The following is a 26,315-nucleotide window of genomic DNA, read 5'->3' as shown; positions in this document are numbered from 1 at the left end:
AAAGTAGTGTAATTTTAGCATCCAAGAGAATAAAACAAACAGCTAGTGCATTGGAAGCTCATCAACTGCAAACACACACCAACATTTCCGAGCTTTACAAAGGGTATTGAAATAAATGTGGACTTCACTACAGAATGGGGTGCTGTTATTTATTATAACCAATGAGAGCCAGCCCAACAGGTGTAAACAACCAGATTCACTTTCCACTTTCCTTCAGAGGTCTGGTGCACTATACTTGTCGTGTAAATCAGCTACATTGTCACTGGAGACACGGATCCAGCCATCCTCCCGCACATGGTAGAGGTTGACTGAACCTCCAGAGTAGGCATCTCTGTAGGTGGCTTGGTAGATGGCTCTGCAGGCCAGATCATAAGCCTGCTCCACGTCTAGGTCATAGGAGTAGCCTCGATCCATGACTCCATAGGCATACACGGAGCCAGAACCCACGGAGAAGGCCGTGCCAGATATGCGGTTCCCCTCACTGTCTACATAGTAGAGGCCTGGAAAAGGAAATGAGGTGAACAGGGAAAAAAGGGAAAAAGACCATCATCTTTGCTATCTTGTTCACCTTCCATGGCAATTTCTCATCTTCCCCCACAGAGATGTTGCTCTGCAGCAGAGTACATGCCTTGTGCGCGCGCACACACAAGCACACACACACACACACGCACGCATGCGCGCGCGCACACACACACACACACACACACACACACACACACACACACACACACACACACACACAGCCCCACCACAATGGAATCCAGCACACTTGGGAAGTGGAGGCAGGAGGATCAGGAGTTAAAGGCTAGCCTTAACTATGCATTGAGTTTGAGGCCAGCCTGGGCTACATAAAAACCTGTTTCAAAACAAAACAAAACAGGAGGCTAGAAAGGTTGCTCAGAAGCTAAGAGCACTTGCTGCTCTTGTCTAGGACCCAGGGCCAGTTCTCAGCATCCTCAGGGTAGCTCACAACTGCCTGTAACCCCAGTTTCTAGGGATCCAATGCCCTCTTCTGACTTCCCTGGGCACTGGACATGCAAGTGGTACATGTACATACATGCAAACATTCGTACACACACACAGAAACTCACAAAGAAACAATTATTATTTTAAAAATTGGAGAAAGACAGAATCAAATTTACTATTGAGGTCTCCAGATTCCACATCATACCACACATCTCACCTCACATTATACAAAGCATCCTGACTCAAGGAAAGCTCAAAAGGAAAGTGTACTGGACATTCCAAGCCTAGGACTTCAGGCATTGTAGAAGATAACATTCTGCAAAACATGGTTCCTTCTAGGCCAAAAACTAAATGAAACAGAGCTTTACCATCCAACACAGTGACAACTGGCTGAATGTGACTGACTACAACACTTTACAACACTTAAAATGGTGTGGGTATGTTTCTCTGTGGCTTTGGAACTCTCTCTGTAGACCAGGCTGGCCTCAAACTAACAGAGATCTTCTGCCTCTGCTTCCCGAGTGCTGAGACTAAAGGTGTGTGTCACCAACATCTGGCAGTTTGGGTATTTTTTTTTTTTTTTTGTTTTGTTTTTATTTCATGTGCATTGGTGTTTTTTTCCTGCATGTGTGTCTGTATGAGGGTGTTTGATCCACTGGAACTGGAGTTACAGACTGTTGTGAGCTGTCATGTGGGGGTTGGGGATTGATCCTGGGTCCTCTGGAAGAACAGTAGTGTTCTTAACCCCTGACCCATCTCCCAGCCCCTAGTTTGGGTATTATATTAACTATAAATCAATTCCACTAGCGTTATTTATTTCTGATTCAATCTCACTGTATGACCCAGGCTGTCCTGTTGTTATAGAGTTTAGGCTGGCTTTAAACTCTTAACCCTCCTGTTTCAGCCTCCCTACTGTTAGATCTCAAGATCACTTGGCTTCTCTGTGTTTTTAAAATTAGGGCCAGTGAAGTGACTCAGCATGTAATTGTTACTTACCACCAACAACCAGGTCTGATATCTTGAGTTTGATCCACAGAACAAGAGAACCAACTCCTACAAGTAATCCTCTGACCTCTACATGTGTGTGCTGGGATGTACACTTTCTTGAACTCACAAACACATGAGAAATAAATAATGTAACTTAAAATTTTAAAAAATGGGGCTGGAGAGATGGCTCTATGGATAAGAGCGCTTGTTGCTCTTGCAAAGGACCTGGGTTTGGTTCCCAGCAACCACACAGAGGCTCACAACTGTCTGTAACTATATTCCAGGCCATTCACTACCCTCTTCTAGCCTCTTCAGACACTAGGCATGCACTGTAGTGCACAGACATATATTCAGACAAAACACCCATGCACATAAAATTAAAAAAATATTAAAAAGTATAACATATACATACATATATGTTTTATATTTACTGCACTCAACCATTGTGACAGCTCACTGAACCAATCTACAGATGAAGAAACAGGCTAAGATCAGCTGACTAAGACAGTCGATGACACAGCAAATCTAACTCCAAGCCCTTTACTACACAATACAATGCCTACCCTGGAAAGGGAAGGAAAGCTAGGAACCTAATTAACACATACATCCTCAGCATCCACTAAAAGCCCTTAATTCATCTGTCCATTTACCCTCTCCCCAGTGTAGTGTCTACCCCAAAGGACACGTAAGTACAACACAACTTACCAGGGCCTCTCTTATCCCAGCCACAGATCATGGTGCCCATGGACAGCCCCATGCCTTTGTACTGATACACCATGTTAGCAAGAAGTTTGGAGGCCGCTGCGACAGAGATGCGCTCCTTATTTCGAAGCTCATAGATTCGACATTGCCGGGCCAACAACCGCTCCCAGAAGCTGCAATCGGCTGCACCCCCTGCCATGGTGCCCAGAAGGTAAGGGTTGATTTCTATTACTTTCTTCACTGTCTGGGAGGCGATATAAGCTCCTGCTGTGGCCCGGGAATCAGCAGCAACAATGACTCCATGGCGAAACTAATTAAAATCAGAGAAAACACAAAATAGGTCTCATAAGACCACAAATATTTCCAATACTTCTCTTTGTACTAATGTAAAACCTTTATGTATCTTTTTGGAATGTGTAATCGAGTTCATATATTAAATGTCATTTGGGTTTAACAGCAATCCCTGATTTGGGAATAGCCACTTTACATTTCAGAAATAAGCTTAATGACATAAAGACGGGCTAAGAGGACTAGCGGGATAGCTCAGGGTCAGGAGCACTGACTGTTCTTCAGAGATCCAGTTCAGTTCCCAGGACACACATACACCTTTGTGAGCGCCCACAAAGGTAAGTAATTCCTGGCCCAAGAAATCCGATGCCCTCTCTTGGCCTCTGCCAGCACTGCACACGTGGCGAATATACATAAAAGAAAAACACACAAAAATAAGAATAAATAAATCTTTAAAGATTCGCCTAGAGGCCACGACTAGTTATTGTAGAGCTGGAACAGGGATCTTAACTGTTTGGCACCCACTACAGTAGCTCCTGGACTTCATCAAGCTCCCGGGAGGGGACCCCCAGTCTCCTTCCCTCACTATCCCCCATCCCACCTCCCCTTTCTCATGATTATAGGCGACGAAACCGCTAAGGGTCGGGATGAGAGGACCGAACCTCTGCCCGCCTCGGCTCCGGCTAGGATGCCGGAAAGGCCAGAGCCGCAAGGCGGCTGGCTGAGCACCTTGAAGGCCAGGGTGGTGGTTCCATGAAGCATTTCGATTCTCGGTTCCTCTGGGACACCCCAGCTGGGCGCGGCCAGGCTCAGCCCATCACCAGGACTCCCCGGACCCAGGTCCAGCAGATCTGCACGACCTCCGAGTCCAAAAAACCCATGCTGGTTCACCGGCATAGGCCGCTGCAACACGCTAGCGAGCGCCATGTCTAGTAAGGGCAACAGGAACTACCTCTGGGACCGCCTCCAAAGAACGGATGGGCAAAGCCGCGCCGTCACAGCTTCACGTCCTATTAAATCTATGGCGAGGGAGGAGCCATTTTTACTCCGGGCAACCACGCCTCCAAATGCCTGCACCAGACTGTTTTCACCGGGGACGGGCGGAAATAAACGCTAAAATGATACGACTGCCGTTTTTTACTTTGGTACCCATAGAGAGTAGCTGGAACGTTCTCGAGTGAGGCCATTTTTGAGAAGGGCGTGACAGCTTGAGACTCCAAGCTGGATTCTGGCTGCCCCGGCCCAGGTTCAGGCTCCAGGCTCCATCACTGTTTATAAAAACTCTTGTTAATAAGACTGAGGTCACCCTTCCTAATACAGGTTAAAATAATTGTTTTCAGGACATTTTCCTATGGTATTAATTCAGCCGAAGTAGTTTGTTGTTTAAAAAAACAAAAATGAACAAAAGATACCTCCTGGATTTGGGCAGTGGTGTCGCACGCCTTTAATCCCAGCACTCAGGAGGCAGAGGCAAAGGATCTTTATGAGTTCAAGGCCAGCCTGGTCTACAAAGCAAGTTCCAGACAGCCAAGATTGTTAGAGAAACCCTATCTCGAAAAGCAAAACAACAAAAATTAATGCTATTTTTCTTAATTAATGCTATGCCACAGCTGTTTTTTGTTTTGTTTTGTGTTTTGTCTGTTTGTTTGTTTTAAGATGGTAATACTCTATAACCTAGTCTGTCTTGAAACTCACTTATGTAGCCCAGGCTGTCTTCTAATTGGACAGGTTTTCCTGCCTTGTTTCAGACTAATAGGATTGCAAGACTGAGCCACTATATAAGCCAAGGTTTGCTTGCTCTTAAAAGGGTTTTTGTTTTTGTTTTGGTTTTTGAGACAGAGTTTCACTATATAGCTATGGCTTGGGCTGGAACTTGCTATGTAGACCAGGCTGGCCTAGAACTCACAGTGATCCTCCTGCCTCTGCCTCAAAGCACCAGGATTAAAAGCACTCCACCATACTCTACTAAAAGCAACCAGTTTTTAATATTCTCTTTCACCATCTAGTGAGAATTTTTAGTAATAAATTGCCTGAAATGCAAATAAAGAATGAAAAATAAAAGGTTTGGTTAATTGAAAAGTATGTTATGAGCTTAGTGCCTGTTTATTTGTTTGTTTCAAGATAGGGTTTCTCTGTGTAACCCTTACTGTCCTAGAATTCACTCTGTAGACCAGGCTGGCCTTGAACTCAAAGATTCACCTTCACCTGCTTCTGATTAAGCATTAAAGGCACATGCCACCATGCCTGCCTTAGCCTGCACATTTAAATAGCAGCAATTGATATCTGAGAACCTGAAGGAGAGCTGAGGGTCCATAAGATGTAGCAAGAGATTCAACTACAGCCTGCCAAGATGAGGCACTGCATCAGGGATAGGCCATATTCCACCTACCTTTACCTCTCAACACTTTTGGGAATGATAACAAGTAAGGAAGTAGGCATATTATGAAATGTTGCTTCCTGTTGTAGAGTCTCTGAAGTCAGTGTCCAGCCCTGCTTGTTGGATTCCCCTATCAGAATCTAAATCCACTTTTCTTTTGTTGCCCAATTCAGGCCTTCCTCTCTTATAGCAGGTTTTGCATGGGCAATATTTTTCATGCAGAAATCTGGCAGCATGTCCTACAACCAGAGGTAAAACATTTTTATCTGTCTCACACTTACAGTGTAGGAAATGCAAGGTAGGGCTTGAGCTAACTTCAGTTTGGATCCCCAGCACCAAGTTAAAAAGCCTGTAGCCCCAGCGTTGGACACCAGAGACAAGCAGATCCCAGAAGTTTGCTGGCCAGCCAGACTAGGGGAAAACCAGAATTTTAGATTGGTTGAGAGACGGTCTCACTCACAGTAGAGTGATAGACAGGACAGCTGCTGTCTTTAACTAGCTGCCACATGTGAATCTGTTCCCCCCTCATCCCCATGCACACACATGCATGTTGTTTTTCTTCCAGCACAGTGGCCACACCTGAATCTACTGCTGTTTCAGCCAGTAATTGCAGCTCTGCAGTAACCAACCATCTTCTCAGGCAGAAGCCTAGTGGGACTTTTACATCTCACTGGATCCCCCTCCTGCTGCTGCCACTAAATGTAACTTTTAACTAAAATTTCTATTAGTCAATTTATCAGTAAGACCTGGAAGTCAGCAGCTGGGGTGAAAGCCTGCTAGCTCAGAGAGGTTGAGGAACAACTAGCTGACCTTCCCTCTTTGCAGGCATCTCAGAAGGAGAGAATCTTTCCACTCAGCCAAACCAAAATGGACCACTCCACTCAATGTTCCTCCTTCCTACTTCCTGTACATTTCTGCATCCATCTTCCAGACTCCTTCTGACTTCTGATTACTTTTTATCAACTGGTTGCTTGCTCTGACTCCCCATCCAAAGTTGGTTTTATTTAATTAACAACAAATGCAAACTCAAACTCGGGTGGGTTCATAGTGTGGTCGAATATCCCACAACACATACATGTCCTTCCACACATTCCTGCCACACTCAAAGAGAAAAGAATGCAAAATTCCTGTTTATCAAGCACATTCTTTGCAGTCACTCCTGCAATGTGTCCAGTTGTCTGACTGCTTTTAATGGTTCTTTCATACATTCTTGACTAATAGCACCTGTACCTCTGTTAGGGCTCATTTCCCCCCCACTTTTCTGTTTCCAGGTCTCACTACATAGTATAGATAGTGATCCTCTGTTCTTAACTTTCCCAGTGTGGGATTATAGGTGTGTGCTGCTGGGCTTGGCAAATGTGAGCTAACATTTACTTACATGTGTGCACATGAGAGAACAAGCTTATATTTCAGTATGTGTGCCACATCACACATATGGTGTCAGAGAACAGTCTGCAGGAATCAGTTCCCTCCTTTTTTAAAATTTGTTTTTATTTTATGTGCATTGGCCTGCATGTATGCCTGTGTGAGGGTGTCAGAAATTGGAGTTACAGACAGTTGTGGGTGAGCTTCCATGTGGCTGGGAATCAAACCTGGGTCCTTTGGAGGAGCAGCCAGTTCTCTTAACCACTGAGCCATCTCCCCAGCAGCCTCCTGCTAGCATGTGGGTTCCGGGGTCTGAATTTGGGCCATCAGGCTTGGTGGCAAAAGGGCTTTTCTCTCTAAGCCATCTGGCCAGCCCCAGTTGTGGCATTTAATGAGAGCTGTTTCTCTACTGTTGATCTCTTTGTCTACTTCATACTCAGTACACGTTTGTGTATGACAATAATCTTCAGTCATAGAGGCGGAAGCCCTGGCTCATCTTTGTCCCTTAATTTCCTCCATATTCAGTGACTTGCCAGATTTGCTTGCTTCTTCTTATATCCTGTTTCATTACAGCTGATAACACCTTTGCTTTCTTTTTTTCTTTTTCTTTGCTTTTTTTTTTCTTTTTTGGTTTGTTTGTTTAAGCTAGGTGTAATGGTGTAAATTTTCAATCCCCAAACTTGGGAAACAGAGGCAGGTGGAGCTCTGTGAATTCAAGGCCAGCCTGGTCTAGTTAGAAAATTTGAGTTCTTCCCTGGCTACATAATGAGACCCAGTCTCACAAATAAACAAAACAAACAAAACATGTCAATTACATTTTATTTTATTTCTCTCTCACTTCCCTTGCCCCCTGCCGTGTGTGTGTGTGTGTGTGTGTGTGTGTGTGTGTGTGTGTGTGTGTGTGTACTTACACCAAAATTGAGCTGAAGTCAGAGGACAGTTTGCAGGGGGCATTTCTGGCCATCTACCATGTGGGTCCTGAGGATCAAACTCATCTTCAGGCTTGTTGTCAGGAGCCCCCACCTGCCCTCACCTGCTAAGCCATCATTCCAGCCCACCTTCAGTTTCTTATTCCCTAGATCCTGAAATGCTCTCCTAAACTAGTTTCCTGGTCCTAAAGATTGCCACTCTCTACTTAATTAGCTGGAGACTCAGTCTTGCATTCCTACAAAGAAGTCATAACAAGTGATCTAGTTCAGAAATGTTGAGGGCAGCACAGATAGACACAGGTCATTTGAAACAAGCCCTCCAGTACGGTTTTGACAAGGAGATCTGGGGTCCACTTGAGTTCCATTGCTCCTCAAAATTAGAGCCTTACCAGTATGTTTGCATGCTGAATGCCTCTTCCTGGAAAGATGTGAACAGATATCTACTCACCCCACATGGAGCACCAAGGACAGGCCAAAGAGCGATTCCACCGATTCCACCCAGGTCTAGTGTGGTGACCCAGTGAGTTTGAGGTTATTTACAGGTGCATGACTAAGTGGTTACTTAGAGGAACTTGCATAACTCATAGAAGCTACACTACTAAAAAACAATCTCTTTCCTCAACAGCTGTTAACTGGGGGCTGGAGACATGGCTCAGTGAGTAAGTGCACTGACTGTTCTTACAGAGGATCCTGGTTCAGTTCCCAGCTTCTACACAGTGATTCAGAGCCGTCCATAACTCCAGTTCCAGGAGATACATTGCCTTCATGGACACTGAGCATGTACACGGTGTAAATATTAAATGCAGGAAAAATACTCACTCGTGAAATAAAATCAATTAGTTGATAAAAGCACATATACAACTGTGAACTTCTTACTTTCTCTTTGGGAAGGGTGGGGCCTGATGTGTGCCACCTCACGTGTGGTCTCTTCAACACTGTTTCCCTTTCTTAAAGAAAAGTTAGTGGACCTTGGGAGGGTGTCGTGTGGACTATCACAGCTGCTCTGATTCAGGAAGGCAATAGCTTGCCCCACCCGCCCAGAGGACAGAGCTCTAGAGCCTGAGGCAGGACTGTAACACCAGCAGGGAGCAGAGGTAAGAGGACAGTGAGGTGGATGCAAACCTGAGCTGCAGAGGCCAGCTTACACTACAGACAGAGGCAGGGGCAGGTAGATCTCGGAATCTGAGGTTTTCAGGACAGCCTGGTCTACAGAATGAGTTCCAAGACAGGCTCCAAAGCCACAGAGAAACCCTGTCTCAAAAAACAAAACAAACAAACAAAAAAGTGAAGATCCGCAATGCAAAACATAGGTGAAGAGAAACAGGTTAGTTATAGAGCTGGTGGAACAAGCATAGCATAAGGCCGAACATTCATAATTGATAAGTCTCCACAACTTGATTTGTTTTGGGAGCTGGTTAGCGGTTCAAGAAAGCCTGCTACATTTGGTACCCAACGAGGTGGTGGTGGTGGTGGGGGGGGGGGGATACTCTTTTACCTTGCCACAGTGGCCAAGCTTTAAACTACTAGTAGCCCAGCTATTAAAGCGGTATAGCCTGGTGGGAATTCTGTTCCCCCAGACAAGGGCTATGTTGTTTCTTCTAAAAGTGGGTCTAACTAAATATCTATTGTTCTAATAAAACTCTCGATTCAAAGGCTAATATGAAAACCTGAGAGCTCAGAGAGTTACAGTAACAACTGGCTAGCTTTCTCTCTTAGCTGGTATCTTCTTCTATACCACCCCAACTAAAAAACACTACTTCCTGTCAACTAGTTGCTAATCCTGCCTCTCTGAGCCCAGGTTAATTTTATTTAATCAATGCAAATGCAACACATCTTTACATAGTTAAACAAATGCAGCATAAACAAATGTAACACATTTTTGCCTAGTTAAACAAATATTCCACAACAGTGAAGTTATTCTAAATCTTATTTTACTTTATTCTGATTTTTTTGAGACAGCATTTCTCTATGTAGACCAGTGCTAGGTGCTATAGAAAACTCTAAGCATCAGCCTGGGGTGAAAGAGGTTGTTTGTATTTTATCTTGTAGCCATTTCTTAGCAGAGAAGACATAGTATTTGTATTATATCTTAGTAGAAATTAAGCTGGGCATTGGTGGCACAGGCCTTTAATCCCAGCACTTGGGAGGCAGAGGCAGGTGGATCTGTGTGAGTTCGAGTCCAGCCTGGTCTATAGAGCTAGTTCCAGGACAGGCTCCAAAGCAAAAGCAAAGCAATACAGAGAAACCCTGTCTTGAAAAACCAAAAAAAAAAAAAAAAAAAAAAAAAGAAAAAAAGAAAAGTAGGAATACAGTTGGAGGTCAGGCTATCTATTTAAGAGACCATCAAGCAGTCTCGACCTGATTTGATAATAATATAGGAGGATTTTACTCCATTCTTGTGAAGAGTCTGAAACTTTGTGGTATTTTTAAATTATTTTTATTTCATGCATCTTAACGTTTTGCCTGCATGTACGCTTGTGTGCATGTATGCTTGTGTGAGCTGCCATGTGGGTAATGGGAATTGAACCCAGGTCCTCTGGAAGAGCGGCCACTGTTTTTAACCACTGATCCATCTCTCCAGCTCCCTGTAGTATTTATTTGTAAAGGTATGTATGTACGTAGGTGAGGTAGATTCTTCTAGCTTGTAAGTTGGAACTCACAATCTTCCCATCTTAGCCGGAATGCTGGAATTGTTACTGGATATATATCACCAAACATGGATGCCTTCAGATTATTATTTTATAATTTTTGTGAAGCCAGGATTTGGGCATGCTAGGCATATGCTGCACCACTAAACCACGTGGATACCCAGGAAGACCATCCTTTTAAAAATGAACAATTTATTTATTTATTTATTTTATTTAGTGTGTGTGTGTGTGTGTGTGTGTGTGTGTGTGTGTATGTATGTATGTGTATGCATGTGTATGTGAGTGTGAGGTCAGAGAATAACTTTAGTGTGTGTGTGAGTGTGAAGTCAGAGGATAACTTTAGTGTGTGTGTGAGTGTGAAGTCAGAGGATAACTTTAGTGTGTGTGTGAGTGTGAATGTGAGGGCAGAGGATAACTTTAGTGTGTGTGTGTGTGTGTGTGTGTGTGTTGTGTGTGTGTGAAGTGTATGTGAGTGTGAGGGCAGAGGACAACTTTCATGGACCAGTTCTCACCTTGCACCTTGGTACTTGGGGCTAGCTGGTCCTACTGCTCCTGTCCCCCATGTTGCCATAAGACTGCTGATTACAGATTTGTGTCACTGCATGGAGTCCCCCCACCTCCTGCACACACCCAAGACAGGGTTTCTCTGTGTAGCCCTGGCTGTCCTGGAACTCACCCTGTAGACCAGGTTGATCTTGAACTCAGAGATCACCTGACTCTGGCTCTTTAATGTGGTGGGTTCTGAGGGTCAAGCTCTGGCTGCCAGGCTTGCTAAGCAAGTGCTTTTGCCTTCCCAGCCTTGGAATGGCCATCTTTGTATGCAGATAGAAAGGTCCCTTTGTCCCCAAAGCAGAAGGGAAATTTTCAAGTTCTGGCGCTCTCACCCCTCAGTAACCTTCTTTTCTGGGAGGTATTTGAGTCTTCCTCCTTTTCCCTCTTACAGAAACTCATCTTGTCTGTGTTCAGCACAGTCCATGTTACGTTCCCCCATCTTACCATGAGCTGGCAGTCTTTGCATGTCTAATGTCCCACATAGCAAAGCCAAGGAGGATCCAGCTCCTTCCTCTTGCATCCACTCTTCTCTGCAGTTACTCTAATCCCTGCCTCTACCCCCTGTTGGGCAGATAGAGGATGATAGACAGGAGACTCTTTTGGTGACTCTTACATGACATAATAGGTGGCGTCTCCCCAGTGCAGGAATCTCTGCTGGCCCATTCTGTCTCCCTCTTGGCAGCTCTGTGATGTGGGTGGAGATGCTTTACCAAACAATTACGAAGCCTGATTTGAGATTCGGGAGAAATGAAGCGTCAGCTCACATGTCTCACTTACTGGTTCTGGCTGTAGGTCAGCTTCTCTGCAGCGTCCCTTCTTCCCCTTCTGACCCAGGCCTCAAACACTGCCGCTCCTTCCGGCTTTCACTCAGCCTCAGGGATGGCTCTTCAGGATGTGTGCAAGTGGCAGGCCCTCGACACCCAGGGGCCATCCCCTCACTTGCCTGAGGCTGGTGGCTGGGCTGTGCCCCGGGGCTGTGACCCTCAAACCTTCCTGCAGATCTACGGCCCCAGGCTGGCTCATGGCACCACCACCCTGGCTTTTCGCTTCCGTCATGGTGTCATCGCAGCGGCTGATACTCGTTCCTCCTGTGGCAGCTATGTGGCATGTCCAGCCTCACGAAAGATCATACCTGTGCACCAGCACCTCCTGGGTACCACCTCTGGAACCTCTGCTGACTGTGTCACATGGTATCGGGTGCTACAGCGGGAGCTGCGGCTTCGGGAACTGAGAGAAGGTCAGCTGCCCAGTGTGGCAGGCACAGCCAAACTCTTGTCAGCCATGCTGTCCCGTTACCGGGGTCTGGATCTGTGCGTGGCTACTGCCCTGTGTGGCTGGGACCACTCTGGCCCTGCCCTCTTCTATGTCTACAGTGATGGCACTTGTCTGCAAGGGGATATCTTCTCTGTGGGCTCTGGATCTCCGTATGCTTATGGTGTGCTTGACCGTAGCTACCACTATGACATGACCGTTCAGGAAGCTTACACCCTGGCCCGCTGTGCTGTGACCCATGCCACCCACCGCGATGCTTATTCAGGGGGCTCGGTGGACCTTTTCCATGTCCGAGAGACTGGATGGGAGTATGTGTCCCGTAGTGATGCCTATGTGCTGTACATGGAGCTGCAGAAAGCCCCAGGCTTGGAGCAAGAGCAGGAGCTGGAGGCAGAAGCTGCTCAAGTCCATCCTGAGCTTGCTACTCCACAAGATGCTGAAGAAGGTGGAGAACTCTCCATGGAGCAAGAGGAAGCTACACCAGAAGACTCCAGGATAATAGCAAAGACTGAAATGGTGTGAGAAATGACAGAACTTGGGGGTCCCAGAGTAGGTGAATAGGTCAGGGAATGAGGTTGCCGTGGCAGGGTTGGTTAGTCCTGGGAATATCCTCATGGCATTTGGCTCTGGCCCTTCTGGGTTGCCTCTTTTATTTGTTTAAGTCCCTATCTTTTTGCCTCCCAGAGCTATTGTCTCTGTCTAACACGTTCTGATGATGCCCAATGGGTGGCCTAGCCTCTTCTGCCTCTAAACTGACTCAACCCACACTTGTTACATGCCTACTGAATGCCTTCCGCCCTGCTATGTGTTAACCCTTTTTTGTCACCCCACCCCAGTCTCTGTTCTCATTTTGGCCCTTGACTTTATCTCTCTTTCTCTCAGCTTGGTCAGATAGGGACACTGAGAAGCCTGCCTCAGAAAGACTCAGAGGCCCGGAAGGCTGCAGGACCTGGCTGGGCTATAGTGGTGATGGGTTTGTCTCTGCTGCCCCCCTGCCGTGACCATACTGACTAATGATTCCTACACCGAGTGCAGTCTCATGACAGCCTTTGGAAGCATGATCCTTTATTGAATCTGGATCAGGCTTAGAGAGTTATCAGACTTACTAGGTTACAATAGTGCCATAGCTGTAGTGCTTACATACGCCCAACCCTTCCTGGGCTCTCTGGGCATGTTTTCTTCCCAGCTCCCACTGCCCTGTCCACCCTTTTTGAGACAGGGTTTCTTTGTGTACCCTTGGATGTCCTAGAACTCATTCTGTAGACCAGGCTGGCCTCGAACTGACAGAGATCTGTTTGCCTCTGTTTCCTGAATGCTGGCATTAAAGGTGTGAGACAATTGTTCTGCCCTTTCTGCCTATCTTGCAAGCTTCTGGGCAATAGCCCAAGCCCCTGCCTATTGGCTATAGATGAATGAACTTCAAGGAACCCAAGGGCTCAGAGAAACTGCCCATTCTCAGGCTTATCTTGCTATGCTGGCCATGGCCTGAGCCTGCCCTGTAGCCCAGTCCTGCTTTCTACCCCACACACTTGACATTTCTTCACTCCAGCCTCTCCTGATTGCTCCCTCCAGAGGATTATGACCAGAGGGAGTACTGTGCTCGTGGTGCCAGCCAGCACATTTTCTGGTCCTCCTGGCCAGCTTCTGGCTTTCCAGGGAGCCTGGACTTGGAGATCCAGGCTGGTCATGTGGTGGGGTCTGAAGCTTCCAGTCCTAAGACTGACAACTGTTTCCTCCTCCCCCTTGACTGTCTGCAGTTTAGGTTAAGAATTCATTGACACTAGACTTACAGACTCTTAACTGGATTCTCCAGACTCTGGAGAGCCAGAAGGAAAGTCGGGGACCCTCAGAAAGAACAGATGACTAGGGAAAGTCCCCGGTACATGGGGACTAGCTTGCAAGCCGGGCTGGAAATCTGGTATTGGCTTTCCCTGTAGCCTGCATACCCTGCAAACTGCCTAGCTTTGGGGAGGTGGTGTGGGTCTCCAAGGGTGACAACTGAAGGTCAGGGACACTTGGGACCTCCTAGTTCTGGAGAAGCACAGGAGGAGAGGCAACTTCTGCACAGGCAACAGTAGGTCCATATTCATGGCCACTGAGGTAAGTAGGTCTTAACATCCAGCTATAGCTGAGTGATTCAGGACAGGTAGCTGCAATTGAGGGTGGCAGGTGAGGTACGTGTGCTGACTCTGTGGAAAAGAAAGGAGCAACACCTGAATAAGAGCAGCCACTGCAGCCTGTGTGGCACAGTGCCAGCCTCTGCCCCACCCCCAACCCCTTTACGTCTTGCACAGTGGAGAGCCACAGAAAAGAGGAGCTTGGGGCCAGGCTGTGCACCAGCCCATAACTACTTATTGTCCTCCTGGTCTGTTCTGAGGCTTTCAGGTAGTGAGCAACAGCAGGGGCAGAGGGGTGGTCTGGGACCTGTGATAGACATCTGAGCCCAGCCAAAGGCTGCTGTGAAGCATGTGTGCAACCCAATCCCCTGAGATGCTCTGTACCTCTCTTCCCAGACTAGACAAGGAGGCTAGAACCCTGAAAGAACAAAGCTTACATCTACTTCTTCTGTTTCCTCCTTTTCTCTTTTGGTCAGGCTGATTCTGTGTAGCCCTGGCTCTCTTGGAACTAGCTCTGTAGACTAGACTGGACTTGAACTTGCAGAGATCCTCTGCCTCTGCCTCCTAAGTGCTGGGACTAAAGGCGTGTGCCTTTTTTGTTTGTATGTTTAATTTTTTTTTTTTTAGATTTGTGTATGAGTGTTTTGCCTCCATGTGTGTACTGTACCACACACTTGCCTGGTGCCTGCAGGTCAGAGAGGACACTGTGATACTTGTGAGCCACCATGTGGATGCTGAGAATTGAACCTAAGCCTCTGGAAGAGAAGCCAGTGCTCTTCACATTTGAGTTATCCCTCCAGCCCCAGGTTCCTTTACTTTTTTAATCCATTGCGGGAGTGCCTAAGTAGGCTTGGTAGGACTGGGCAGGCAAGCTAATGTTCCTTTTGAATACACTCTTCTCTACCCGAGAATGGTCCATGATTTATTTCGTTCATTGTTCCAATAATTTTTAAAGGCTGAAGCAGCTATCAGAGTGTGACCAAAGGGCCAGCAAGCCTGCCTTGACTGCAGGCACTGTCCTCTCTGATGATCTGCTGTGGCTGCTGCATCTTCAGTGTCTTGAGGCCTGGGATGGACAGACACCTGTTCTCCTGCAGTCCTTGTAATGCAGCGTCACCAGCGTAAACAACCAGCTATGGAGAGAGGGCTCTTGGCATCCCACCGCCTGTTTGTTCTAAGTCAGCAATTATGGAAGGCACGAGGTTTGATCCCAGTTGTGTGACCTTAATCTCAGTTCTCAGAGATGGAGGCAGGAGGCTTATTGTGAGTTCAAGGCTATCTAGGGCTATAGAGTGAGGCCCAAGTCAGCCTGAGCTACATGGTGAGACCTATTCTCCCTCTCTCATGAAAGCAGCTTTCTCCAATCCCAGCATCACACGTTTAGTTGGGAGGGTAACAGAGATCTGCTGGGGCCCACTGACTCTTGGGTAGCCTACCTGGAGAAAAGGCCTGAGACTTGTGCTGTTTCCCAACCAGAGGCCTCCTCTGCCTCAGGAAGTGAGCATCGAGGATGTCAGCAAACCCGACTAGCTGCCACCCACCTGATGTATTCTGCCTCTTAGCCACTCACATACACTTCTTCTAACTCTTCTGCAGGCTGGGGGGACGTGTAAATGTGGAGGTGGGGCCCCCATCAGTGTGACTGCCCTAGCAAGGCCCGTTGTTGATAGTACTCCAGCCCAGAGCTGGCTTGCTGCCTTCAGCCTCCTACCCACCCACGGTTTTGCTTAGTTCCCCTCTTCTTGGTCTCAGGTCTCGGCTCTCACCCTGTGTTCCCTTTGTCCTCTTGCCAACCCCACACATTCATTCTTTGGGACAGCCTGGGATGGATGCAAGTGGAATTGGTGTTGGTGGCGGGCATGGGGACAGTTGTTACACTTCTGCTCCTTGAATGGAACAGTCTACACACTCTATTGAGAGGGTGAAGCTGGTGCCTCCAAGGAGAAGGAACAAGCTGGGACTAGGGAGCTTGGGCCGACCCCACCCTCAGCACAGAGGAAGCCTGCTCTGTCCAGAAGGCGGGCGCACAAACAGAAGCAGGCTCCTACTTTACAAAATAAAGTGTTTATTATGAAATTAGAGATGGAGGCCCCTCCCCTTCCTCCCGTTTTCCCCTTTCTCTCCCCTCTCCCTTCCCTTCTGGGGCCCGAGAAGCACACAGGACAATGCCCAGAGCTAGGATGCCCAGGGCAGGCCCAGGGCTGGGCAGAGCTCCAGGGGGAGGTGGCCACGTGGGCGCTGAGGCTCTTGCCCTGGGAGGTGAGCTGGCTGCCTTCTTCCTTCTGCTAGAAGCCAGTGGAGGCAGGGTGAGGCCATGTGTGATGGATGGAACCATGCGGGCAGATCTAGAAGGAATGGAGAGTTGGTTTAGAAGCAGGGTTGGAAGAGCAGCTTTGGTCCACGCTCTCCTATGTAGTTCAAGAACCCTGACCTGGAACAGAGCATCTTCTGCAGTAGGGTGGGGCAGCAGTGGCTGGAAGATTCTCTTGCTTTTGGGATGGATAACAGGAAGCAACATAAAAAACCCAACAACAAACAAACAAAAAAGCCAGGGACTCGAGGAGAGGGGAGGAACATGTGGGCAGGAGACAAGACAGAGAGCATGTGTGTGGGCAAGGGAGACAGAGTCCGAATGATTAGGATTACAAGACAAAAACAGCCACAGAGTCACAGTGAGAACAGAAGTTGGGTCAGTTATAAAACCCAACCCCCGACAGTGGAGAATCACAGACAGGGATCTCTGGAGAAACACACAGACTGACTGAGGAGTGGGAGGTAAAAGGGGATGGGGTAGGAGGGAAGGACAGACACATCGGGCCCCTGGGCTGCCCCTGCCTGCCTGGACCCCTTGGGGCTCACTCGAAGGGCCTGTGCACGCTGCCCCACCGCAGCGCAGCAGCAGAGCCTGGGCCCGCCTCAGGGGGCCGGGGGCTCCTTGGCCCCATACAGCTCAGCCAGAGTGCGGAAGAGTGGGCCCCAGTCGTCCAGTGGCTCGGTGGGGCCGGGGACACCGCCAGCCTCGCTGCCCGAGCCCAGGGAGCTGAGCGAGCCGCAGGAGGAGCCCCGGCCCTCATAGCCATACACCTGCACCGAGTCGTAGGGGGGCACACTGGGGTCCTCGTCCGCCTCGCGCAGCCGCAGCGCCAGCAACTGCGTCACATCGGCGGGGCCCGGTGGCCTGGGCTGGCGTGGCGCTCGGGTCCGTGGCAGCACATCGCGGCGCACCGGCGGGCCTGCCGCTGGAGGAGCAGCTCCGTCGGGATTCTGCAAGGCGGCGATGTCGAAGGCCTCGGTATCCTCCTCTCCACCACCCTCGTCATCATAGGTGATGATGTTCTCGCGGACGTCCTCCTCCTCTAGGACCATCAATGCTTCCTGCTTCTGCCGCCTCAGGGCCACGAAGAGCACCACCAGGGCTGCACAAGAGCACACAGGCCACGGAGCCAGCAGGTTTCCATGAGGGGCCAGAGGAAGCAGAGGCAGTGTGGCCAGAGGTGGCAAGCCCTAGCGCTGACATTTCGAAAACCTTGCTTTGATCCCTGCTTTGACCCTTTATTGGCTTTGTGTGAATTTATGTAGAAAAAGATTTTATCTCCTCAGGTGTTTAAAATGAAACATTCGTGAGCCGGGTGTTGGTGGAGCATGCCATTAGTCCCAGCACTCGGGAAGCAGAGGCAGAGGCAGGATCTCTGTGAGTTTGAGGCCAGCCTGGTCTACAGAGCAAGTTCCAGGACAGGCTCTAAAACAATACAGAGAAACCCTGTCTCAAAAAACCAAACCACACCTGACACGGAATAAGGCTAGTTACTATCACGGAATGGCAGGGCCACTATATGAGAACAAATGTTTTCTCTTAGATCTATCAGGTAGTAGGAAATCCAGGCCCGAGGGGGTCATTCATGCCGTGTCCAGACCTGCATTCTCCCTCCACACAGAACAAGCCTAGCATGTCTTATCCCACTGTGGCCTGACTCACCAAGTAGGGTGCCCATACAGGTGACAATGGCAAGCAGGGCCCCAGTGCTGAGACCCGTGGGTGAGAGCTGAGCCTCAGGCCAGCAGGATGCCATGGAGCCGTCGGGCCGGCAGCGACACACACTGATAGTCACTGTGGCAGTGCTGCTCAGAGGTGGCTGTCCCCAATCCCAAAGTTCTATAGGAACCAAGTAGGGGGCCTGACGGGCCGGAGCAGGGCGGGAAGGCAGCAGCAGGCTGGCAGAGCCATCTGTGGAAACAGGGAGGAGGTTCAGGTACCTTCCTGTAGGGTTGGTCTAGCCCATAGAGCCAGCTCCCCAGGCAAGGTTGATGTAAGAGCAAACAAGTGTAAATGCACACCTACCTTCTGATGGGTAGATGGTTCCACAGGAGGGGCAGGGGCAGTCAGGCTGGGCCAAGGGTGTGGGGGGAGGGGAAAGGAAGGAGACAGGCATGGGTGTGGTTGCAGGAGGCCACCCACCTCGGTTGTCCCGGACTGTAAAGTTAGCATCAGGGCCGACAGGACCTTGAAGGGATACTTGGCTGCTGTTGCCAACTTCGTCTCTGTCTAGAGCCCGAATGACCTGAATCAACTGGGAGAAAGATGAAAGGACTTTTGGTGGGATGGCTGCTGGAGGCCTTGAGAACCCAACCCAGCTACCTCTGCTGCTTACCTGGCCAGGGGCTGCAGAATCACACACAAAAATGTCATAGGGCTCGGCCAGTTGGGGAGCATTGTCATTTTCATCCAGGGTCTGGATGGCCACTTGCACATGGGAGGATTGTGCAGAACTATCTGAAGCCAGAATAGCAACATATGTACAGCACATATGCACATACAGCACACACGGTTCAGAGGCATAGATGCTACACATCATGCACACAGAACAACATGAGACAGCATGTAACACACAGCAGTAAACCATGTTTTAAAGTGGGTAGAACTACACCAAGTGCATATGTGTTCACAACATACTTAAGATATGGATATTACACAGTACACATGCAACAAAAACATGCACACAGCAACTCATGCAAGATAAACACAGCATACGCATAAATGAGGGTAAGTAGAAGGTACACACAATGTGTGCCAATATAAACCATGAAATGCACAGTCATATTGTACATATACTATGTGGGCCTTGAAAACAAACGCACACAAAGCAGTGTGTGAGACATTAACCCCCAACCTACCCTGTCCCCAAAAATGTGTTTTCAGGTACAAGAAGCTGTATCCAGTGATTTGTATCACTGAGGTGAGGTGACTTTGTACAGAGAAGAGCTGCTTCTGGTCTACAGGGTGTAGTGCTTAGGACCCACCCTGTCATTGTCCTACTCTGTTTCTCATTGTCAGTGTCATTCAAGAGAACGCTAAGTGTTCTGAGCTTCCCAGTTCCTTTAGTCTTGTCTCAAGGTTGAGGGAGACAGAGCTGCTGACCCCGGTGCAAGGGGATGAGTTCATAGCTTGGGGCAGGGCAGGCTGTGTGGGAGGCCTGCCTGTCCTAAGGTCTGGGTTAACTAGACACAGAATGAGGTGGGGGAGGGCCTACTCTTTCATCGCGGTAAGGGCCACGAGCTACTAGCCAGTATCAGGGTGGGGGGTAAGAACAAGATTTGGCAAGAGTATGAGAAAACAGTAGGGACACACATACACGCAGAGCTGCAAATAAACAAGCAATCAGACACAATATCATAGTGTATGTAATGCACACTCATACACATAAAATAAACTCTACATAAGTGCCTGCAGCTACAGATATATACTACTTCCAGAGAGAACACAGCCGCACAGACAGAAACATACAAATACACATGTTTAACACACGTAAAAAGCAGGAAGGCAGAGGAGATAACAGCTCACTGCAAACTGACTGGTCAGATGCCTCTGGCATTTATGTTCTGTGTGACTTTGGGAAGTCACTTAACTTCTCTTTATATGAGTTTCCTCACTTGAAAACAGGGAATTAATTATATCTCCCACATCAAGTTGTGATGATTAAATGAGTCAATCCATTTTTGGCACTTAAAATAGTACCTAATAAACAATAAGCAATAACTCATTTGTCCACAAATACATATACAAAGTATTATCTATAGCTATTGGTGTACACCACTATACACTTTCAATCACATGAACAAATACCACAAATATAATCTATGCAAACAAAAAAATGGGAACACACACCCATTATAGACATATGGTCATAGGTACATGTATGTATATGTACATATATAATATCTAAGATAGGATCTCAGGCTGTCCTTGAATTCATTCTTCTTCCTTAGCCTCCCTAGTGCTGAGATTACAGCCACACACAGCTGCATACTTCACACATATGAATTATATCCATTCCTGAGTACATGCTCACATGTACAGATACATACAGCTCTTTGTTGATATGTACCGACATCTGTATGTATGTTCATAATGCTGATGTACAATTTACAAAAGAGCTCAAGCAAGGGCATAAGGTTCTACTTACAGAAGGGTGAGGGGTTTTCCTGTCTCCCCAGGGCAGAGAACTGAACCGGGTGCTGTTGGTGGTGGTGAGGGCACCAGAGAGACTCCACACACGGAGCCCCGCACACTTGCCCTACTTCGGTGTATGGGGGGCGAGTCCCTGCAAACTTCCTAAAAGGGGTCCTTTTGGGGGGCTGCTGACACACTCCTGCATAGTCCTTTTCTGGCCCTGAGCAGATTGTCATCACACAGGTTGGAAGGTACAGTTCTGAGTTTGAACAACAGGGAGGCCTAGGTGTTAGGTATGGAGACAGGCCCTCTGTCAGCCTGAGAATGCCTGTTTCATGGTGGGGCTCCAGGCTGAGGACCAGGAACCGAACAAATGAGGGTGCCATGGCTGTCACTACCCCTCCCCACCCACAATCAGGGATGGCTGTCTGCCAGAACGATGCTGCGTCCTTAGGGCCCAGGACTCCTCACCCAGCTCTGTGGCCAGCACGGTGAGGTTGTGCCAGACACGAGCCTCGCGGTCCAGGAGCACTGCTGTTCGGATGGTGCCATCTTCGGGCTCGATGGAGAAGCAACGCTCAGGATCCGAGTAGGGGAGGATGGAGTATCTAGGGAAAGTGGGACTGGTCTGGGAGCTGCCCCTGCCTCCCCCTGTTGGTCTTGCCGAGCCGAGCCTCATCTTGGCAGAGGACATGAGCTTCTTGAGCAGAGTCTCGCCAGCCACTCAGAGCCATTGGTCAGGCTGGAGTTCCCTGGGAATCCCCAAAACTTAGGGGGGCTGGATTTGATGGGGTAGGAGTGGTAGAAACACTACCCGTGTTTCAGACTTGGAGGCTCTGTTCTGGGGACCAGGGGACCTGTGTTTCATCCCTGCCCTGCCTCAGACCAGCTGGGTGACCTTGGGAAAATCATTTGACCTTGTTTAAAGGGAAGGACACCAGCACCTCACAGAGCGGTATCAGGGGCGCTGCTCTGGAAGGCGGAAGAGGGGTGGCTCACACGGTAGACCAAGCCAAATCTGGAAATCGGATCTGTCACTCAAAGTAGGCAAACAATTTATCCACTCACAGTTGGCCTCTAAAACAACTGTTGATGATGATACCTACTCCACAGGGACACTATGAGAATTAAATATTATCAAGTGGGTAAAATGTGAAGTACTTGATCAATAAGAGATCCATTTATCAAATGAGATTCCATTTGCCTGTTCCGCCACTAGGAGGTGCCACTCCAAAGAAATAGGTGGAATTTAGCTGTGGTTACTCAGGCCCTCCAGGAAGTGATATGATTTGCGCTAAAGACAGCATATCCTATGAATAGCCAGCCTCTGTGACACTTTAAGGAAACCTTGTCCCTCCCCAGCTCACAGTCCAGCTAACCTGATTGGGCTGGCCGGGGAGTCCAGGTCACTGGCTGAGATCTGGCCCACCAGGGTCCCGGGAGCCTTGTTTTCTGGTACTATCAGGTGGTAGGTGGCCTGGGTGAAGGTAGGTGGCTCTGGGGCATCCTGCACAACCACTCGCACGGAGGCCACATCCTTGAAGGGACCTCGCCGCAGGTAGGCTGGGTCAATGAGTGTGTTGGTGGCTTCTACACGGAAGGTGTAAGAGCGGCGGGTCTCAAAGTCCAGGGGCTATGATGAGGGGAGACAGAGAATGGTGTGTGGTAAGCTGGGGTGGGTCCAGCTGACAGGAGCAAAGTCTCTTCACCATGTGCATCTAGTGCTGAGGAGACGTGGCACTGGAGAGGCGTGGCCTCAGTGGTCACAGCTGGTGAACACTGTAGGGCCGCTCTCAGCTCTACTGTAGACTTATTAAGTAACCCTGAGACACTCATTTCCCCTTTCTAGCTTTTGGAACTTCATCTAAAAGGTAAGACCAGATGGCCTCCAAGGTCCAAAACAGGGATCCTAAGCATGGTTCTAGGAAACTCGTTAAAAGTATGGCCTCTTGTTAAAAGAGAGGTGTCAGTGAACCTGCGGGGCAGGTGGTCTCTCGTTTTGTTTTAGTTTTTTCCTCAGTGCTGGGGATGAAATCTCAGCCTTTGGGCATGTCAGACAAGCTTCTACCACTGAACTTTACATCCCCAGCCGAGTCTGCAGGTATCAACAGACGGAAGGCTAACCTTCCGGACAGTAAGGAGCCCGTCCTGACCCTGGGAGTCTGTGCTGATGCTGAAGGCCTCTGATCCTTCCCCATCCAGAATGCTGTATGCCATTAGGGCATTGTCTCCTAGGTCTGGGTCCTGGGCCTTAAGCCGGCCCACCAGGGTTCCAGGTCCAGCTGTCTCCACCACAGAGAACTGGTATAGACCTTAGGGGAACAAAGAGGGAAGGCGTATTCTTAGAAGTATCTCCAGCCCTCCTCTGCCCCCCAGCATGCCCTTTGTGCAGGGTCTGGCTGGGGTGGGACTGGGGAGTGGGGTGGGATTGGGGAGGGATGGCTTTCCTGAAAGCTGTGGGGTAAGGCCACCAAAGGACTGTTTGGGCAGAGAACTGCCCTCTTACTCTGAGGGAACTTGGGGGGGTTGTCGTTGACATCACTGAGGGTCACTGTTACTGTAGTACTGCCTGACAGCCCCCCCATGTGGCCACCCATATCCTTGGCTTGGATCACCACCAAGAACTCTTCTTGGGTCTCCCGGTCCATGTTGGGGATGGCTGTACGAACCACTCCTAAGGAAAAGACACCAGGTCAGGGGGTGTTTGTCCCCACGGCTGCCCCACAAGGTTCCTGGGTCCATTCTCACCAGTCTGGGGGTCCACAGAGAAGAAAGGCAGTCCATCGAGCACAGTGTACACCAGTTTGGCACTGTTCCCATAGCTGGGATCGTCAGCATCATGAGCAGTGACTTGGATTACAGACGTCCCTGGGGGAGATTCCCGCATCCCATTCAGCAGCAGCAGCAGCAGGGCCGGAAAAGAGTGGATTGAGGATGTGAAGAAGGCTGAGTTAAAGAGCAGTTCTAGGGTAGATCACAAAAGGAGAAGGGGCGAAAGACCTCCAGGAAAGCTAGTGCGTTTGGGGCCAGGGTGCTCACCAACATTAGACATCTCGGGCACCGTGGCGTGGTAGGGCCCAAGGGGAAACACAGGTGGATTGTCGTTGATGTCTTGCACTTTGATGATGAACTCTGATGGGGGCTCCAGCGGCCGGTTAGAGGCGCGGTCCACAGCTTGGGCCAGCAGCACATATTGTGCTTTTTCCTCCCGGTCCAGGCTCTTGGTCACATGGATATTGCCTGTGGCCTCGTCAATCACAAATACAGTGCCTGCCCCCTCCCCGGTCAGCAGGTACTTGGTGCGGCCCTCACCCCGGTCAACATCTGAGTGCAGCTGGAAGAGTCAGAGAAAATGGCAGAGAGCTCCAAGGCAGAGAGGCCAGGTTAGACTGTAGGTTTGGGTTGAGTGCTAGGAATGCTAGAGGACCAAGGTCACTGGAGAGTGATGAAGCTGCAGGGCAGAGCCTAAGGGCCTGACAGAATAGTCACAGTAGACATGGGAAGGGTTGGTCCTTACCTTGCCAATAAGGACAGGCTCTGGACCAGAGTATTCCTCAATGACAAAGAACTGGTTCCAGACCCAGCTCCTTCGGGTCCGCAGCAGTGTAGGACCTGAGTGTCCCCGGGACCCTGCCCAGGCTGGGACTGGAGCTGCCAGGCGCCCCATGCAGCCCCAGCCACCTAGCCAGGCCAACAGGAGCCTCACAAGGCCCCACATGATTGTAATCCAGCCAGGGCTCTTGTTCACTGGCCCCAGATGCTGAGGCTGGGCAGGGCCAGGTGGCCCATGAGCTGGCTGGGGAAGATGCGTTGAGGCTACCCCATGGATCCACACCTGTAGGACAGGTAGCTGCTCAGGATCAAGGAAAGTCTAAATCCTGCTCCTCTCCCAAATTAGATACCGAAGCCCAGATCTCTAAGAAACCAGACATCCACTGCCCAGAACCCAGTCCAAGACAGACAGCTGCATCCTTCAACCTAGCTCTGCCTGGATTCACCTCCAGCCCTCCAAGCCCATAATTTTAGGTCAGCCAACTCTGGAAAGCTGGGGAGGAAACAGCAGCGGGGATGGATGCTAAAGGGACTTGGAATTTCAAATCCTGTCCTGTCCTTCTCCCGTGGGCATACAACTAAGGTACTAGAGAAGGTAGGTGGGCTCACAGAGAAAGGGCTTAAAATTAAGAGGTTGTATCCATTGACACAGAGCCTTCCTTATCCATAGGGTCAGGCTAAAAGACAAGGAGTGCACCCAAGTCGGGTTGTGGCTTAGAATAGCAGCTCCCCCCTCCCACGAAGCCCACCTATCCAGACTGTCCTCAGCCACTCTGCTAGCTGCAGTCTTTAAGGGGCACTGCTCTAAGGAAGCAGAGTGGTGCTAGAGCTGGAAGAATTGCAATAGGGTTGCAGGCAGTGCAAGGAGACTGAGGAGAGGTGAAGTGTGGGCTGACCCAGGGGCCAGAGACAGTGTGATTGAGGGTTCTGGATCAAGAATCAGGGATGGTCTGGCAGACAGGGAGACCAGACAGATGAGAAAGACAGAGCACAGAGAGAGGAGGGTAGCAAGAGAGAAGAAAGACATCAGGAAGGCAGCCAGGATATCTGAAAGGTAGAAAGGAGTCCTAGGTACTAGGCATGGGAACTGGTGAACTGGTGGGGCAGTGTGTGTGTGTGTGTGTGTGTGTGTGTGTGTGTGTGTGTGTTGAGGCCTCGGGAACTTGTACGCTACCAGGAGCAGTAAAGGTGGGGAGAGGCTGCAGGAAAGGAGCTAGATAGAGAGAGGACCCTTCCCATTTCTCTCCACCTCCCTAAAGGGGCCCATGGTCAGGTAGCTGTGCCCCTCCTCCTCCCCCCAGAGCAGACACACACCTGACAGGCCATTTGCTCCCAAGAGAAAAGAAGCCAGAGGGCAGCAGGGAACCAGGGAGGCAGACGGGACGAAGAGGAGAGAAGGAAGGAAACAGGAGTGGGAAACAGGACAGCAGGAGGACAGGAGAGGAGAGGAGAAGGCGGCAATGGGAGAGGAGAGGAGAGCGGGAAAGGGAAAAGAGGAGAAAGGTAGAGGAAGAAAAAGGCAGAAGAGATGGGAAGAGACAGGACAAGAGGGAGAGAGAGAAGGGGCAGAGAGGCGGAAGGGTGAAGAGAAACCAGGAGAGGCAAAAGGGAGAGGTGTGTGGGAAGGGAGAGAGCAGAGCGCGGGAGAACCGAGCCGGTACGGCTCGCAGCCAGAGCGCACCGCAAGCTGCGGGCCCCCCGCTGCCCCCGGGAGGATTCCCGACCCGGGCAGGCGCCCTTACCTGGCACTGCCGAGGGGCTCGGGACCGCGAGCAGCGCCCCGCCCGCCTCCGTCGCTGGCTCCTGGGGGCGCAGCCTCAAGCGGATCCAAGCCGGCGCCGCGGCTCTGCTGCAGGTCTGAGCGCCCCGGCGAGAACAAGGGAGCGAGACGGAGGGGGCGGGGGAAGGAGGCTCCGCCTGCGGAGGAGAGGCGGCTCGCGCGGGAGAGGAGAGCCCTGCCTCCGACCCTCCCCGGCCAGTCCCCGCCCCCGCGGCTCCCGGGCTGCGGGGCGCATACAGATGCGGGGCCCCTCCCGGCCCGGCCCGCAGCGCGGCACGGTATACGGGCAGGACGGCCAGGCTATTCCGAGGGCCTGGCGGAGGGCCCCAAGC

General features: G+C 49.8%; 3 protein-coding genes across 3 annotated transcripts; 1 reads left to right on the top strand and 2 right to left on the bottom strand.

Annotated features, from left to right (window-relative positions):
• Positions 1-3,898, bottom strand: Psmb5 (proteasome 20S subunit beta 5). Its single transcript, XM_051195739.1, has 3 exons — positions 3,673-3,898; positions 2,659-2,965; positions 1-500 (listed from the first exon to the last, which is right to left on the bottom strand). Exons 1-3 carry the CDS (start codon positions 3,868-3,870, stop codon positions 214-216), a joined length of 792 nt encoding a protein of 263 aa, XP_051051696.1. The 5' UTR covers positions 3,871-3,898; the 3' UTR covers positions 1-213.
• A 7,795-nt stretch (positions 3,899-11,693) lies between these two features.
• Positions 11,694-12,634, top strand: Psmb11 (proteasome subunit beta 11). The gene has a single exon (XM_051195794.1). The coding sequence runs from the start codon at positions 11,694-11,696 to the stop codon at positions 12,606-12,608; it is 915 nt and encodes a 304-aa protein (XP_051051751.1). The 3' UTR covers positions 12,609-12,634.
• A 3,685-nt stretch (positions 12,635-16,319) lies between these two features.
• On the bottom strand, positions 16,320-26,097 carry Cdh24 (cadherin 24). Its single transcript, XM_051195724.1, has 13 exons — positions 25,946-26,097; positions 24,169-24,486; positions 23,691-23,985; positions 23,400-23,519; positions 23,158-23,325; positions 22,776-22,963; positions 22,031-22,284; positions 21,123-21,259; positions 18,853-18,974; positions 18,660-18,771; positions 18,180-18,428; positions 16,635-17,619; positions 16,320-16,548 (listed from the first exon to the last, which is right to left on the bottom strand). Exons 2-12 carry the CDS (start codon positions 24,367-24,369, stop codon positions 17,120-17,122), a joined length of 2,346 nt encoding a protein of 781 aa, XP_051051681.1. The 5' UTR covers positions 24,370-24,486; positions 25,946-26,097; the 3' UTR covers positions 16,320-16,548; positions 16,635-17,119.
• Between the last annotated feature and the right edge of the window lie 218 nt (positions 26,098-26,315).

The sequence above is a fragment of the Phodopus roborovskii genome, unplaced genomic scaffold (genome assembly GCF_943737965.1).
Source record: "Phodopus roborovskii unplaced genomic scaffold, PHOROB, whole genome shotgun sequence".
Lineage (NCBI taxonomy): Eukaryota > Metazoa > Chordata > Mammalia > Rodentia > Cricetidae > Phodopus > Phodopus roborovskii.
This window is presented reverse-complemented; position numbering and strand designations above follow the sequence as displayed.